The sequence below is a fragment of the Phaseolus vulgaris genome, chromosome 2 (assembly GCF_000499845.2).
Source record: "Phaseolus vulgaris cultivar G19833 chromosome 2, P. vulgaris v2.0, whole genome shotgun sequence".
Taxonomy (NCBI): domain Eukaryota; kingdom Viridiplantae; phylum Streptophyta; class Magnoliopsida; order Fabales; family Fabaceae; genus Phaseolus; species Phaseolus vulgaris.
Window position 1 is genome coordinate 35,311,833 of NC_023758.2, and position 18,908 is coordinate 35,330,740.

General features: G+C 27.3%; 2 protein-coding genes across 3 annotated transcripts; one reads left to right on the top strand and one right to left on the bottom strand.

Moving 5' to 3' along the window:
• Positions 1 to 1,839: 1,839 nt before the first annotated feature.
• LOC137811704 (6,7-dimethyl-8-ribityllumazine synthase, chloroplastic) lies at positions 1,840 to 8,514 on the top strand. 2 transcript variants are annotated; one of them, XM_068613534.1, is made up of 8 exons: positions 1,840 to 2,153; positions 2,260 to 2,381; positions 4,474 to 4,569; positions 5,467 to 5,562; positions 5,688 to 5,766; positions 6,182 to 6,228; positions 6,321 to 6,380; positions 8,228 to 8,514. In XM_068613534.1, the coding sequence occupies exons 1-8, from the start codon at positions 2,009 to 2,011 to the stop codon at positions 8,264 to 8,266; spliced, it is 684 nt and encodes a 227-aa protein (XP_068469635.1). In that variant the 5' UTR covers positions 1,840 to 2,008; the 3' UTR covers positions 8,267 to 8,514. The 2 variants fall into 2 exon arrangements, with proteins under 2 accessions (XP_068469635.1, XP_068469636.1); XM_068613535.1 differs by having other exon boundaries at positions 1,869 to 2,153; positions 2,266 to 2,381.
• A 5,130-nt stretch (positions 8,515 to 13,644) lies between these two features.
• LOC137809726 (uncharacterized) lies at positions 13,645 to 14,449 on the bottom strand. The gene has a single exon (XM_068610816.1). The coding sequence runs from the start codon at positions 14,414 to 14,416 to the stop codon at positions 13,757 to 13,759; it is 660 nt and encodes a 219-aa protein (XP_068466917.1). The 5' UTR covers positions 14,417 to 14,449; the 3' UTR covers positions 13,645 to 13,756.
• Positions 14,450 to 18,908: the final 4,459 nt, after the last annotated feature.

Genomic DNA, 18,908 nt, shown 5'->3' on the forward strand with positions numbered 1-18,908 from the left:
TTAATTTCTCAATTATTTAATCTTCTTCAAAACAAATATAAAACGATCACATATATCTCACATGGATCTACACATCCATAATATTCAACAAACATAATTACAAATAACGTCTTCCAGAACATCCAACACCCCGTATTAAGTAAGTTCTACCAGAGACTAACACCTGATCCAAAAATTATCAGCGAATTCAGCAAAAAGGATCAGGGTAAGTTCAATACAATCCAAGTCGTGCATCTCATATGTCACGGTGTGCATGAACTCTCCTATCAGCTTGTCACCACATGATATCTTAGTCTATGTGACTTAGATCATTAGTGAAGCTCGAAGATCTTGTTACCACATAGACATCAATACTCAATACACAAATAAATATCTGTCCATACATTATCCCAAATGTATGAATTCAATTTCATACAATTTTCATCATACAATATCATTCAAAACACAATCCACAATATTTAAAATCTTATTTAACATAAAAAAATAACACTTAAATGTTAAACCATCAAAATCTAATATTTTTATAAGTTTAAACAAGATATAAACAAACAACACAATATATAAATAAACAACATCCCTGCAAAATAAATTAAATATTGAAACCACGTCCTCTCCATATCCAGATCTTCTAGTCTATGGTATTATTAAAAATTAAAGTTAACTTTCCTTACCTTAATTGTTTGCTTTCCAAGTAACTTCTAGAATTTTATCCTCCTTAGTGTAGATAAGCTTCAAGATTTAAGGGAATGCAAGTTATCCAAATAGAACAAAAATTCAATAAGTAGAGAAAATTACTCTTCTCAACTGATCCCACCAAGATTGATAACTAAATCTTAAAAAAATAGAAAATAAAAGATTTTTAGAGCAACTTACTTTGTTTAAAAATCTGATCGTAGAGATCTTACTTAAGTGTGATCAGATTCTAAAATAGATGATGTATAAAGTGATAAATGTGAAGGAAAGGGAGAGGATTGGAGAGAGAGAAAGTCAAGTTAAGTGGATTTGCTTAGTTGTTACATATTTTAAATCTATTATTTTAAAATTTCCCAAATTACATTCTATTAACATAACTAATATGTATGATTAATTAATTAAATTATTTAAAATTATAAAAATATTAATTACAACATTATATTCAAATATTTTTAAAAATTCAAAAATTAATCCTAATTATAATAAAATATCACAAAATGAACATTAATGTTATGCTTGATCCACTTATAACTATTCCGAAATTGCAAAAATAAAAAATCCTTAAGTTCCTAAAATCGTGGCCAAAAGTGTAAGTTTTCTAAAAATAATTCTAACATCCTAACGAACATGATTTTATAAAAAAAAAACAAAAAACAAAAAAGATGCTAATAAACACAATTATTTTAAAAAAATACAAACATATTAGTAAGCAAAATTTTATAAAAAAAATGAAACATGCTAGGAAGCACGACTTAATAAAACCATGAAACTTTATAGGACAACTTTAAAAGGAATAAAAATATTCCAAAACCAAATTCGTATTCTGAAAAACAATTTTTTATTTTAAAGTTGTATTTCTAATCATAATATGCTTATGTTATTTTTTTAAAATCTGTCTATTTGTATAAATTCAAACTAAAATTGTACCATTTTAATAAATCCTCCTTCTTTGTATTTATGAATTAATTAAAATAATATAATTTAAAAATAAATAAATTTACAAAATAAGATGAGAATTAGAGGTTACTTTTTATATATCTTTAATTTTTTTTATATGATAAAACTATTTTAAGAGTGAGGTTATTTTATTACCAAAAGCACTTGGAAAGAGGTGTATCATATAGATTATGATTTTATAATGTATGTAAGAATTTTTACATCTTAATGGTTACAATAAATCTTATTTCACTGTAACGTCAAAATCCGCTGAAAACAAAACCAAGTACACACTTGTTTTGCATCTTGCTCTGCGCCGTCGTCACCGCCGTCATCGCCCTCCGTTCTCTGCAGAAGCTCTCATTTTCAGAGCAAAGCAATGGCTTCATTTGTTTCTACTGAATGTATCCTCCCCATTCGATTTGTGCGTGGCCAAGAGGGTTCCTGTGCTACAACCAGCATTTTACATCTTCATAATGCTCCTAAAACCCTATGCCCTCTCTCCTTTTCGTTCTCTCTGCGAGGTTGCATTCCTAATCCTTTCTATCATTTTGGTTGTTGCTCATATTCGTGGTCAACGAAGAATCTGATTTTCCTGGTTTTGTTTAATTCTCTGCTTTCTTTGTTTAGCTTCAGAAATTAAGCCACGCGTTGCTGTTCAGAGCAAGGGTGGGTCATCTTTGACGCGGACAGATGCTGTGCGGAATCTGGCAGGTTCTGTTACCAGAACCAGCGGACTTCGTTTTGCTGTGGTATGTATCCATGTATTCCAAAATTATTAGGTTATTTGTTAGTTTTTTTCCCAAATATTTATGGGAAAAAGTTTTAAAGTTAGCTTTATAACAATAAGCTTTTGGAAAAGCTGACATGAATGAACTTTTACAAATTAACTCACACACAGGTTATTTTTAATTTATGGGAAATTTATCTCATGTTTTTCTTATGGTGTAAGTACGTCTGCCGAAGTTTATCTGAAAAGGAATGCCAAACTGATTCTTGCTTTTTGTCTTAGGCCATGAATTTTGTTGGTCTTATATTATTGTCCTGGGTTGTTTTTGGGTCAGGCAGTGTGTCTTCCGTACATATAATGTTTGAAGGGGAAAAGTAGTGTCAACAATAATGAAATATTATTCTTGGAGTTAGGGCTTGTTACTCTTAGTTTGTTAACAGAAACCCTTTACATTCAGAACCTGATGTTGGAGAGCAAGAAAGTTAGAGAACTTAGTGGGTCTTTTTGGGATTCATTGTAGAAGAATAGGCAGAGTGGAGTTTCACTGGAGGCATGTGAGGATAAGGACTAAGGAGGTGATTGAAACAGTAGGGATGGGTGGTTTAAAGAATCATTTAGGGTTTTTCATTGGCTGCATTGTTTACGATGTCTTCCAGAAATCGGGTCTGGTAGATAAACTAAATAAAACAAGGTAGTAATTGAGAGAAAGAGAAGGGCCTTGGCATTATTGGATGATTTCCCTCATCATTGCAAAATTTGTGGTATTAGGCTTAAACAATAACAGTTTAATAGATACTTGGAGTGACATGATCTAATTAAGGCATTAAAAAGTTGGTATGTCAAGTCAGGTGATTGGATTGGTGCAGGCATGATATAACACACATCTAGTTTGAGCTTACTTACTCTGTTGATGTACATGACAAAATGACAGATAGATGTCAATTGCATTAATGAGTTTAGCAGATGAAAACCAATGATTGTATGTATTGTGCGGCAAGCTATTTGCAGATGTGTACATTCAGGAAGAGAATGAGTGGATGTTCAAAGAGGTTGTTTGCATAAGCCACACTGATAGCCATAAATAGATGGCAATATGGTTCCCATCATTCATGCCGGATGCTTATCAGAGAACTCATCTGTCACCAATTCCGATGATTAATTGTTCACTCTTAGCTTAGCGTTTGAGCTATGCTGTAGACAGAAGCATGCCAAGAGTACCCACCATGTTTACATTGCGTACTAAATTTTGATGGTCCTTTAACTGGTCATTAGAGAAGATTTAAGGGAAAGTAAGTAAAAGGGTAGAGAGTAAGATATTATCCTAAAGAATGCACCAAAAATATAAGAGAAACATCTAGGGAGAATCAGATAAGCACACTGATTTCTTTGCATTTAACATACAGTTCCCTCTAAAGCCATTGCAGCCAAGGATCACAAAATGATACCACCAAATTACTCCATAGAATACACCATCAAAGGATGTTTTCATACTTCTCCTAGAGCCCCTAAAATGGTTAATTAGAAATTTGTCCAAATCTTTTAACAAGAACAACACTAATTTCCCCCCAAAATACTGAAAAATTGTACTGTAGATATTTGTTAACGGCACAAAACAAACATCTTTGTGTGGCCAAACCTGTATGTAACCAATTATTTGTATTAATCCTATCAAACACCATAGGCCAATGAAAGACCTCCCCTTAGAAGGAATCCTGTACTTCCTAAGTTGGATGGCAAGAACAAAGTTCTCCTTTTGGAGTATGCGTGAGGTACTCCAACCTATTCTAGTGCCCAAATCCTTTTCCACAGATGATAAAATGATGAAACACAGAAAGGGTGAATTCTAATTTTAAAGCTTCTTGGTGATTGATTAAGGCTTTGACAATAATGAAAATTTGAAGAGGGGGAGGTATATTGGAGAGAGTGAAAGATACAAATCGAATTGTGTTGATGAAGGGATATGAATTAGAGAAACGTGGTGGTGAATCACGCCGAAGTTATGGTATTCTGCTTCAAGATTTTGCATTTATTTTCTTCTTCAAACTGGATTGTACTCGTAAGTTTTTCTAGTTCTTTTATGTTTTGTTTCTCATTTCCATTTTCTCTTCTTTTAGGTTGTTGCACGGTTTAATGAAATCATTACCAAGCAGCTCTTGGAAGGAGCTTTGGGTACTTTTAAGAATTATTCAGTTCAGGATGAGGACATTGATGTAAGTGAGCTGTCTTATAAGTTCTTGGAATATTGATTATTTGTAATATACAATGTTTCAATTGTAATTTGATTAAGTCTCCTCTTTGCTACTTTTTGAAATTTATTTTGTTTTTCTCACTTTTTCTGTTATGTTAAATATTCAGTTTTACTGAAATATGAAGTAAAGTTAACTTATGCGCTAAAACCTTGAAAGCACATTTGGCATAGAACATGGATATAATATGACAATATGGAAAAATTTAAAATGTTCTTGGGCATGCTATGGTTATAATTCAAAATATAAAATTAAAATAAAACAATTTTTTTAAATGAAATAGAATCAATGTTATAAAAAGTAAAAGGAGCCCGAGTCATAGTAGGCATAATAAATGCAACCATTTATCCAATTTTTTTATGTTTGGCTTGTAAGAGTTTAAAAAATAAAGGAAAAATAAAATTGTAAAATGCAGCCAGTAGTATTTGAAATGCCTGACTAGATATGTGTTTGACCCAGGTAGAACATGCCACAACTACTATTTTGAAGGGTCCATGCTTCCTTGGCTAAAACAAGAGGCCAGTCTTTTCATTTTTTGTCGCTCTCCTATCTTTCTCTAATCATGTATTGGAGATTATAAAATATAGACCCTTTTCTATCTCATCATAAACTTTTGCATTTATTTCATTTAGTTTTAGCTTGGTGTGTTAGCTGTATAGTTATGTCACCCTTGGTCATGATTTTGGACAAAAAAATTGTGCAATTGATGTATTTGAATACTGACAGAACTTTTACTTACAAATAATGCGTTGAAGAATGATATAGGAATTGGCGGCAACTTGTATTGTTCAGAATTTTCTCATCACTTTCTGCTGGATTTTGAATACTGACAGAAACTTGTTACTTTCTCTTTTCCCTTAGGTTGTTTGGGTACCTGGTAGTTTTGAAATTGGTGTAGTTGCAGCAAGACTAGGAAACTCAGGCAAATATCATGCAATCTTATGCATAGGAGCTGTGGTATGATAAATCTTAATTTATAGTTGAAATCTTTTATAACATTTTCATGACCAATAAGTATCCATTATCTATATTTATGTCTACATAATTTGAGTTTCTACTGTGACCAAATTTCTTGTTAACAGATACGGGGAGACACCACCCACTATGATGCAGTTGCTAATTCAGCAGCATCTGGAGTGCTTTCAGCCAGTCTAAACTCAGGTGGTATTCTGTTAATGTCAATTGTTATCTTGACATTGGGACAGATTACATTTGAGTATTTAACTGCTGTCTGTTTTCTTGAAAATGAAACATTCATACAACATTAGTACGGCAACTTGTTTTTGTAGAATCTAGAATCAAGGTTGAGAGGAAATTTGAAATTTGAGAATTATTTTTTAAATGGTTGATTATTTTTTAAGCACTGCCTGTGTAAGTTAACTTTGACATTGATCTTCACTGAATAAAATACTGAAACTTTATGTTTCCTCTAAGCTCATCAGTGCAAGCTAATGCCTATTTTTTTCTTTTGGTTTATAAATGGAGACATTTATTACTATTATTACTTTCTCAGTATTTTTTTTCATTAATTGTCATCAACACAGCAAAATTAAAGCATTTTGAGATGCCTTTGCAGGTGTTCCGTGCATATTTGGTGTCCTAACATGTGATAATATGGATCAGGTAAGTTGTTGTGAAAGTTATGAAATTTCTTCTTTGCAGATGAGACATATGATTACTTTGTTTTCTATCTGTTCTTCGTTGGCTAAGTGCAGGCTCTAAATCGTGCTGGTGGCAAATCTGGAAATAAGGGTGCTGAGACTGCATTGACTGCTGTAAGTTGATAACTTGATATTATGAAGTAATTATGCAATATTCATTTGAAATTTGACATCAAGCTATATAAAGATTTATTATACTCATTGCCTGTTGTACTTTTCATGGTTCTTGTCCTCCTATCTTTGTATATGTCATGAGCTAATTACGGGAAAAACTCAAATTGTTAGGTGATGGTTAATAAATAATCTTAGTTTAGTACCTGGAACATAAAACTTATTTTTATAGCATGTCATAACTCAAGCTACCTATCTGAAGAACAGTAGATGTTAGGCAATGGCTCCTGAATAATTTTATTGCATCTCTGTCAGTGCATCTCTTCTTCCTTAATGAATTTCTTTTTCAACTAAAAAATCAGCATAATTGCACTTTTGGTTCCATAGATTTTTGCTCAAATTTAATTTATCATTTTTTAAAATATCTACAATCAAGCTCCACTGTGGGTTTCCTTCTGCCTAATGGCTTAAAAAGCCCTTAAATGCTCATTTTCTTCTCAAATTATTTGGGTTGGGTCTTATTTTTATGGAAAATTATTTGAACGCATCACATTCGAAGGCTTCAGTAAAAATTTGATAAAATTTGAAAGATTTTGTAGGGAGCCAGTTTTTGGTTTTGAATTGGGAAAAATATTCTGATATTTCAATTGACGTGTTTATATCATAAGAGGATTTAAAATGTCTTAGATTAATTTGTGAAGATTTTTGATAGAATCCGGGTCTTTTACGTGGATGAAAGCTCAGAAGGACTTGATGATAGCATTTAAAAGAAATAGGGATTAAATTTGAGCAAAAAGTTTTACACTAGTCACATTGGAGGCACTAGAGGTGCAATAAAGCTAAAAGAGGTTATATAAAAATACCTGAGTTCTTTACACCAAGTTTACATGTTCTATTCAATAATTAGACGTATTCACAGTTTGGTTGGATTAGTTTTGAGACAAAAGAAACATTTGATTTGATCATAAAACAAACTTATGATTTGGTGGATCAGTTTGCAATTTGTATAGCATCAGTTATTTCTGTTTGTGTCTTTTTATTTAAGGGACAATTCTTTATTCTTTAATTAGGAAAAAATGAAATTTCATTGACTAGAGGGTGAAAGTAGTGTCTCAAACCAATACATGAGTTTTTCTAGTGGATATTTTATTATTTAAGGGAACAACGTTTATTGAATAAAAAGTAATATACATAATAGTTGTTGGGTAAAACTTGTTCAAAGTATTAAATCTCATTTAAGAAATGATAGTATGCTCTAAATTACATATCACATGTCAATATAATCTCAAGTTTATTTGAGAGTAGTGTAGGAAAACTTCGTTTATTTTTGTGGTTCGTTTTTTTTTTTTTAAGGTTCGTTTTAATTCAGCATGGAACTGAATAATAAAGTGTGGATTTTGTAATCTTCACTATTGTAGGTTAATTGTTGGGTTTAGAACGGTTTGGATTGGTTCTTGGACACTTCTTCATTACATCGGAGTAAAGTGTGCTCTGAGAAGGGCCGGGTTTAGCATAGAACTTCATCCATTTTCAGATAAAATGGTGAATTATTGGACATTTTTAAGACTATAGTGAATGTCGAGAGTTAGTCTAAGCCCAAGTAGGCAACCATATCTAAAACTCTTACTCTAACGAGATGATTACACATTACACGACCATTTTCAATGTAATTAGTTATCAAAATTGCATTGTGAATTGCAAGTCAGCAAAAACTTAATACACAAGGTACTAACATCCTGAATTATTCATAAAATTTCTTAAAAGGTTGCAACAGGTATTAGTCGAGCCACAAGCATATTTTCCCTTACCCTTTATAGTTGAAAATGTTTTATGTATTTATCTGTGTGCAGATTGAGATGGCATCTTTGTTCGAGCACCATCTGAAGTAGTGAGTGTTTTAACCAATCTCCAAGAGCTTCTGTCCGAACGGCATGTAATTCCCAATTTTCAAATTTTCATGTCCAGATTGCTTTTTCTGTAGTTCCAGATCCTCTGAAATAATTTAGGTTATGTTTGGACATTTAATGGTAAGTGGAATGTAACAGGATGGCATGGAAGAAAATGGAATAAAATAAAATAAAAATATCAGTGTATTGTTTAAATGTTTTAAAATGGAATAAAATAAGCTTTCATTAAATTATTTCATTGTATTATTGTTATTATATTACTCTTATAAAAAACATGTTTATATCTATAGCTCAAAAGTATTAGAGCAATATCAAGGACTGAACAGTTATAAACAATGGTATGGAAATGTATCCTAATATGTTTGTTACAAATTGAATAAGCCATGTCACTGACTTTTAAGATGCTTTTGCATATATGTTAAATATCATAATTTGGAACTATATTTTAAATTTTGTAATCCAGAAATGGTATGAATTGCATAATCTGGAGCTCGAAATACAGATCCAAATGTATTATTTTGAAACATGGCTTTGAAAAGGTCGTTATAAACAATAGTTATAAGTTTTCTAAAAACAACAAATCTGAAATGTATTCCTAAATAAGTTGTTCAGAACAAGAAATTCAGAAGATCTTTAGCGTATTTCAAAGAGTGAGATTTTTTATCCAAGTTATTGACGTTTGAATTTTATTAAATGCATTATAGCTATGGGGTGAGAGAAGAAAACATGGGTGGAGGAATCGTAAAATACATTTCGAAACACAAGAATATGATAAAATTTTCTAAACAATATATTTCTGAACGCATGAAATATATTTTAAAACAAGTTTTTTGAATACAATTTTTGGAACAAACTTTTCAATAAATATAATACCTTTTTAAATATTTTTCAAAATGGGTTTTTTGGAATAAACTGTGGAACAATTTTTTTTTCACTTTTCTTCAACTTCTGCACCATTTTCTTTTTTCTTTTGGTAGCAGTAATGGTGAGCAGTGGTGGTGGTGGCATGAACGGCAGAGAAGCAGACGGAGGGCAATTTGGTCATTTCATTCAACTGTGGGAGGTGTAGATTGAAAGTTGGGAAGTGCAGGAAGCAAAGGCCCATTTGTAAGTGCCTTTGTCAATTTAGCTATGCTAAGGCTTCGGAGAGATAGTAATACATACCTATAATATAACAAATAACTAATATGCGCTCATATTCAATTTAAAACTATATTTTAGAATAAATAATTTTGAATACTTCGAATTATTTAAAAAATATTTTGGATTATAAAACCTAATTTGAACAAATATTTTAAATTGTATTACACAAATCAAAATTACATCTTATAATAAAGGCACTATAGTTATTTTTTATATTATGGCGTGAGAGAAGAAATATGGAGGTAGAGAAATAAATAAATAGTGATAAATATAAGAATGAAAAACAAAATTAAATGGCAGAAATATTCTATATGATGAGGACAGATATATTATATATAATATGAGGATGGATAGTATTTATTTATTTAAATTTAAAATTTATTATTCTTAAATTAGTAATTATTCGTTAACAATAGGTCATTGTCTAAAATTTAATAATAATACTCAGTTTAGAGATATTCCAAAATTATGATTTGAAGCATACCAATCAACAATATCAACCATTGACAGATTAAAAACTATAGAGAGACAGTTCAGAGATGGTACCATGTTCTTAAAATAATATATTTGATTTTGCACGTGCAATTAAATTAATTCAAATTAATTGAGTTGAATTAGAGTGATGCATGTAGTTAGTAGAAGACAAAGTACTCAAAGTTTTGAAAATCTGCAATGTCTTCAAATGAACTTTGGTTTTATTATGATTTTGACCAAGACTTCATTATTTGTTTACTGTTTTCAATAATTAATTAAGAGATGTTGCTAAGTTTTTTGGGTTTTTACCAATTCTTGATTGAGTGTGAACTTATTTTTGGAGTGAAGATGCTGCCCAATAATATGAACTCAGTTTCAGAGAAATTCATTCACATGAACTTAGTTTAACACCATTTGAAGGCTTCAAATCTATTGACAAGTTTGATAACATAATTTTAATAAATCTCATAAGATATATTATCTTTTTATTTAATTACCAAGATTATTTAATTACCAAGATTATGATTAATCACTTATATTGCTTGTTCCCAACTCCTTGTTTAAAGGTTCTGTGTTTGCAAAAGAAATGAAAAAGAAAAAGAAAAAGAACAAGTCAAAAAAATCTCTTTGATTAGTCTTTGAATAACTCCTTTTCTTTCTTTCATCTTCAATAAATAAATACTTCCTCCTATACTATTTAATATTTATCATCCCAAATTATAATTTATATTAATTATTTTTTCATAAAAATACTTTTCTTCTTAGTTCAATAAATAATAAATGAGCTTTAAATTTAAAACAAAGTTAATACTATTAACTTCATTAACTAGTTTCTTTATACAAATTAACATATTTATAAGATACAATGAGATAATTTTATCTTACCGCAAAAGTTATTTTATTTTTTTTATTTACATTTTTCTCTTTTATAAGTATTCATGAAAATATTTATCTAAAGATTATTTTACCAAATTATATAATTTTACTCCATATTTATATAAATGAATAACTTTTTTAAAATTTACATATATAAATAAGTCATGTTTTCCCGTACAAATTTTTGTCAAACGTAATTTTTTATTTATTGGAGCCGTACTTTAAAATACGACTTCTTCTATTTCTTTCTAATTTATCCTTAAAGGCAGTTCAGAGATGTCACTTTGTTTATTTTGACTTTTTAAAATTATTTTTATCATGTTATAAAATAATAAATTATATCTTCAATGATAAAAGACACAAATACACAACTTTAATAAAAAAATATGTTTGGTCAAAATTCAGGCTTTAAACATAATTTTTTTAGTTATACTTACAATTACAAAAACAATTTACCCGTATTTAAAATTTTAAAAATTTACCCATTTATGTAAATACATTATAAAATTGCACCAATTTTATAAAAAAAATAATCCCAAATATTAAGGAAGTTATATGATAGATCTTTTACAAATTAATTTAAACATAAATCAATTTAGTTTATTAAAAATTATTTATTTATTAATTCTCTATCATATAAATGTTTATGGTGGATTAAACAACACAAGAACTTGGGTTAATTATTTCATGATTAGATCTAAGTGAAAAGTATCAAAAATTATTCTTTAGGAATAACTGCTCAACTTTAGAACGTTGATTGTCTGTGAAAGTAGCCAATGGGCTTCAAAGTTCAAAATCAAAGTTTTTCATAGCATTATTATTATTATTATTATTTCAAAATAATATTACATTTTGTTTATCCTGCTAGAAAAATTTCAATAATGATTCCTATTTTTATGTTTTTAATGAAGTATATTAATTACTTTTATGTTTATTTCAATGAAGTAATTTTTTTAATAAAACATATTGATTCCCTTTACACTAACAATAATTTTTTAAATACATATTTTACCTAAGACATCACAATATATTTTGTGTTCTTCTATGCATTGTCAATGTACACTATTTGAAGTCTCAATTGCCAATAACATGTTTATTTTCTCTCATTTCATGCATTTATATTATCTTTATTTTTTCCTCACCTAATGGTCAAAATCATGGTGCACACTCTTCCATATTGGAACATAATGTTTCAGCTTTTATTTGTGACATTTGGAGAATTGAATTTTCCATAATCTCATAAAGCCATTTTTCAATCATTTTGGTCTGTTTAAATAGCTTCATTTCCATATATATTTGGAACCTTTCTTACCTATGCACTTATTATCGTCGAATAACACTATAATAAAATTATTAAATAATAATAAAATTTTAAAACAAAAAATAATTAATCATTATATTAAAATATTAAATAATAGTTAAAGTTCAAGATAAAAAATAACTAATCATTATATTAAATTAGATACTATTTTAGAGACTACAAAATTATTGGTATTTAAATAATTTTTATTATTAATAAAAATTTATAAAATGGTCTTTTAAATTGGTATCTAAATTAACTATCAAGATTTTAATTACTAATATTTATGTTTTAAATTATTCTCTAAAATAATAATAAAAAATAATTTAAAATATAAATAACTAAAACTTTGATAGCTAATGATTAGATATTAATTTAGAAACTATTTTATAAATTTTTATTAATTAATAATAAAAGTTACTTTATATATTAATAATTTTTTTTAGTTTATAAAATGGTATCTAATTTAGTGAATACAAGAACTAATTATTTTGGTTTTCTAAAATTAATTTTTGTTTAATGATTTTCTTGGAGGATAAGTTAATTAAGAATTTTTTTCCACTCCCTATTCTTTATAATATGATAAAATAACACTTATATGTTTTTAATGACAATTACTTTGTTATAGGGTTTTAATAAACCACACAAATATTTGTTAAATTTAATAAAATAATATCCATATTCCTATTTTATTTATTAAAAATATTACATTGATTAAGATTTAAATAAGGATTCATAAAAATTAAAGTTAAAGTTAAAAAAAAAATTAATAAAAAAAAATTATTATGTATAAAAAATATAATTAAAATTATATTCCCACTAAATTATAAATTGTCATATAAAAAAATTTATAATATTAATGAGATAAATTCTTTGTCTTTTTTTTTATTTGTATTAGAGGATACGAGTAATCACAAATTACGTAATCTTTGTTTGGTCTCCAAACATAATTAATTAGGTGAAAATCAATTAAGTGAAATGAATGAGAGAATGAATTTCAAAATTATTAAAGATAACATGAGGAAAAATAGAATACTTAATTAATTTTTTTTTAGAAATACTATTTGTATAAAATAACACGCATCGACAATGTTTTTGTATAATAAATCATGATTAGAAACAACATAATAAATATTCACACTCTTCAATAATTTTAATTTTAACTAATTAAAAAAATTCCCATAAATTTTGGAGCCAAGATTAAAGACTTTCGTATGTATACCTCTATATGATGAACAAGAAATTGCTCACTTAATAAACACCAAATTAAAAAGTTATTTATTTGTATACAAATATATATAGGCATGTTTATTTTAATATCTTCTTAATGACATTTAGGAAAGAAAAATATTTTTTATAAATTAAAAATTACTTTATGTATAAGTTGAAGTTAAAGTAAAAAAAAAAAGTATTTCATTAAATTACCTTGTGCATAAAAAAAGTTACTTTTTTTCTTAACTTTATCTTCTGAAAATCTTGAACATGGAAGGTTTGTCAATGGAGGTCATGTAATGAAGGAGAACTCAAGAAGATTGAAGAACACAAAAGAAAAGAATAAAGAAAGTGATAAACATGAATCATTGCTTAATTTTATTATAAGATATGCATAGAGGTGTTGACTGAAGATGAGTCTACTTTACATAATTTCCTAAGAAATAATTGAATCCTTTTTATTTTTATCACATAAAGAAACCTTGGATGTCATTGGAGGTGGCATTCACACTGAGTTCATGCAAACTAAAATCATCATCAAAGCCAAATCCATCGTCCATGCAGCTACCTGAAGTTGGAAGACAAAGATCACTGGTTTTCACATGCTCCAACCAGTAACCACTTTGTTGCTCTCTCATGATCAAGTGCTGCTGTGGCTTAGAAACTTGATGAACTTGGTTAGAACTGATCATGGTGCCAAACTGTGGCACCAATCTAGTTGCTTCTCTGGTGTGATGCTGAATCTGTTGTTTGGTACCTTGTTGGAAATTTAGGGTAATGGGACCCTTATGGATTGCAAGTGACATGGGTGTTGTGGAAGAGCCAGTGAATTGTTGTACCAATGCCCTGAAATTGGAGGTGTTGGCTTTGAGAAGGGTAATGGGAGTGGTCTTAGAAGCTCTTGATCTTCTTCTGATTGGTTTGAATGCAGAAGCCTTTGGAGTTAAATGGTGGCCACTTGTTGTGTTGTTGTGTGATGAGTTTCTTGGACTAATCATCATGCTCTTTGGTGATGACATGCATGTGGTTGTATCCATGAATCCTTCTATGAATGGATCCAGATCATCCACCAGAAATTGTTGATCAAACTCCATGCAGTGATCATGATCAGTGGCAGCCATGTTCATGATTTTGATTTGTGAGATTGATGAGAAAGAGTGCAAAAGCTTGGTTTTATATATATAGGAAGTGATAGGGGTGAGAGAGGACCATGGTTATCCAAAGTCTGAGTAAAACCAATTTTGTTCACATAGAGTGTGGTCAAGATCACTTATTCTTATTTCTCTTTCCAACACAATAATTAATATTTTTAATTACTACAATAAAAATTAATTTTAGAGAGTAAAATAATTAATTATTATTTAATTAAATTAAAAAATATTTTATAAATAAAAAAATTATTGATATTTAAAGTATTTTTTATTATTAATAAAAATTTATAAAATAGTTTTTAAATTGATATCTAACTATTAGCTATTTATTACTTTATGTTCTAAATTAGTCTTCATTAATATTTTAGAGACTAATTAAAAATTTAAAATATTAGTAGCTAAAACTTAGGTAGTTAATTTAAATACCAATTTAAAAATCATTTTATAAATTTTTATTAATAATAGAAACCATTTTAGATATGAACAATTGTTTAGTCTCTAAATTAATTTAGAATCTAATTTAGTTAATACAATGACTAATTATTTTTTATCTTTAAATTTGGTTACTATTTAATGAATTTCTTGTAGTGTCTATTTTTCAATATCAATTTTTTTATAAAAAATTTTTATTTAAAAAAATCACATAAAATATGAAAGAAACTAAAGATTTCTTGAAAATTTGTAGAAACATCTAGTAGTACTAAGTAATTTCTTATATTAGACAAATTTTAGATGATTAATGAAAGATATTTTCTTATATTTAAAAAACAAACATGTTATATTAATTTATTTATATATACATATTATTCATGTACCAAGTAATTTTGAAGTAACTTAAAAACTTTTAATTTGATTAAGAAGGAAGAGAGATAGAGTGTGTGTGTTTGTTCAAAGTAAAGATTTTCAAATTTTGACCATTCTTTGATAGAGAAAGGGGAGAAACTTATTGGCAAAGGATAGGTTGTTTCCAAGAAGTTGCATGCATGCATTAGTTAATGGTATCACTAATATTCATTATATATGCAATTACATCACTCACTCTTCTTAATTACTATGCTTCTTTTTCTTTAATTTCCTCTTTGCACCAAAATAATATTTTATCAAAATACCAAACAATGCTACCACTTACACTCTTATTTATATATTTCTAATATTTTATTTAGTTTGTTTGGAATGCAGTCATAAAAAACAAATGAATAAGATTTACAAGAAGAGTAAAAATATTTGAATTTAAGAACTCCTCCAAACTACTTAATCTCTCTATTTTGTCTTAATAGGTTGAAAAGGCAATTTTCCTAAAAGAAATTCGAAAATGTTATCACTGAATGAGCAATTAGTTAGCATAAAATATTAGATACTTAAAATGACTCATGACATTACATATATATGCCCTTTTGACCAAATTATGGCACCTTTGTAAATTAATTAACAAATGACGTATAGTTCATAATAAACTATTCTTCCTACGACTTCTTCTCACTCAATCAATCCTCTTCAATTTAATTCAATTTCTTATGTGTCCTTCAAGAGATTATTCAAAACTCTCTTATTTTCTTCCTTTTATTGGTTTCCATTCTTATTAAGAGGTGTAACGAAATAACATACACTATTAAAAAAATCATTAAATAAAATCTAACTTTAAAAATAAAAAATAATTAATTACATTAATTATAAATAATATTTTATAGACTAAATGGCTATTAATATTTAAAATAGTTTCTAAATTTATAAATTGATTTTTAAATTGATATCTAATTAGTAAATTGGTATCTAATTATTAAATTTTTAGTTATCACTCTTAAAATCTAAATTAGTCTTTGGCTAAAAATTTGATAACTAATAAGACATTAATTTAAAAAATAATTTAATTTTTTTTATTAATAATAGAAATTATTTTAGATATTTATGATTTTTTTAATATTTAAAATAGTATTTAATTTAGTCAATATAATGACTAATTATTAGTAAAAAGTCACACAATATATTCAAAAGATAAATTCATTGTTTTTTTGTATTTTTTTTATAAATTTGTAAATTAAATAATTATTTTTCTTAAATAAGTTAAATTAGAAAAAATTTATAATTAAACTAATCAATTGGATTCATTTTTATATCCCTATTTCGATTATGATTAAGCTATTTTTTCCTAGATATAAGAAACTCTTTAGATATAATAACTGATTAACATTAGAGTCATATATATATATTAATTAGAGAAACTAAAATAATTAGTTAATATATTAACTAAATTAGAGACTATTTTATAAATAAAAAAAAATATTGATATTTAAAGTAGTTTTTATTATTAATAAAAAATTTATAAAATAGTTTCTAAATTGGTATTTAATTATTAACTACTAAGTTTTTAGTTACCAACTACTTATGTTCTAAATTAGTCTCTATTAGTCTTTTAGATACTAATTTATAATCTAAAATATTAGTAGCTAAAACTTTGGTAGTTAATTTAGATACCAATTTAGAAACCATTTTATAATATTTTATTAATAATTGAAATCACATTAGATACTAATAATTTTTTAATTTCTAAATTAGTATATAATTTAGTCAATATAGTGACTAATTATTTTTTGTCTCTAAATTTGATTATTATTTAATGATTTTCTCATAGTGACAGTAAAAACTTAGGTATTGTTAAACCCTCCAAAGTTCCATACAAACTACTGAGTCCAAGTTCTAATTATACATATGATTAATACCTCAAACAATTATGATCTATTGAGAATTATTCCTTAATTAATGAGAGACCACATGACTAATGAATATTGATAATTGATCCAACAATGGACATTCCAAAGTCTTGAAATTATATCTCTCTTGAAGACTATGAAGTTCAACCTTGAAAGATGAAGATAGTCTCTCCAAGGTATCTTGAAAATGTGACAAACATTAATTATTCATTATCTCTTTATGAAGAAGTCTTTCTTTCATTCTTTGTATAGAGGGAGCTTGTGAGGAAAAAAATATCAAACAAGTGAGAATAGAGAGTAAATAAGAGAATGGATATCCACTATAGTGTGAGATTACAAATCCTAGTGAGAGACTAGAGAAACATGATATTCCATCATTATTGGTTGAGATTAAGTGTTAGTCCCAAAGAAACAAATATTGTAATCCTACTTTCATAGTGAATATATTTTCTGAACTAGGTCCCGTAAGTTTTCGACTACAAGAAAATCATTAATATAAGCTAATTTTAGAGACCAAAATAATTAGTTACTATTTAACTAAATTAGAGATCATTTTATAAATTAAAAGAATTATTGGTATTAAAATAGGTTCTATTATTAATAAAAATGTAAAAAATAGTTTTTAAATTGATATCTAATCATTAACTACCAAGATTTTAACTACTTATATTTAAAATTAGTCTCTATTAATATTTTAGAGACTAATTTAGAATCTAAAATATTAAGTAGCTAATTTAGGTCCAATTTATAAACCATTTATTAAATTTTGATTAATAATATAAATTACTTTAAATATCAATAATTTTTTAGTCTCTAAAATAATATCTAATTTAATTAATATAGTAACTAATTATTTTTGGTTTCTAAATTTGGTTGCTATTTAATGATTTTTTTTTTATAGTGTTTGCTTCTCAAGATGAGGAGATTTATCCACTTAAAAGTTCTCAGAGTCATTATTTTATTTTGTTCTATTTTATTTTGTCTCCTTATTATTTATGCAAATATCCATTTTATATCTTAAAAGAAATAATTAGTTATTAATCTATATGTTTTAGTGTGCTAAATTAAACATGTGATCGTACGGATAAAAGTTTAATCACAATGACTAATCTGAGTTATGATGAGTCCTTTATATATTTCCATTATAATATCCAGCTAAAATTGATATATTCAATGACAAACTTTCATGTGTTATTCTTAGCATCCGACAATAAATACTCCGTACTAAAGATAAAAAATATAAAAGAAAAAAAGAGTGTGTCAGCACAAGAGATTTGAGGTTTCAAATTCTTTGATTGTATGTTTATTTCCTGGAAACTTTTGTTCTTATTTCGTACATGGTGTTGAATTTTAACAGAAAATAGATTTAAACGTGGTTTGAGGAACTAGGAAGAGAAGTTTGACTTCGCCTTAGTTTCTTCTTCTTTTTCTTTTGCCAAAATCAAGTCACTTTCTTCCTTCTTTCTTTTTTTCTTGATTATTCACTCTTTTACGATTTCAAAATCTTTTTTTTTTTTTTGCCTTTTCTTTGGGGGCAGTGAAGCTGACTCACTTATTTAAGAAAATTATCTGTTACGTCCAAATATGTTTAGGTGGACTATTTCTCCTACAATAATTCTCATTTTTTCAAAGAGCTTGTACATTAAGTAATGTCATTCAACTCAAAACTCATTAGACATCTGGATTCTGCATAAACTTTTTTAAAAAAATTATTTGTTCTGTTTTAATCTTCAATGAAATTTTAATTTTTGTTTTGCTCA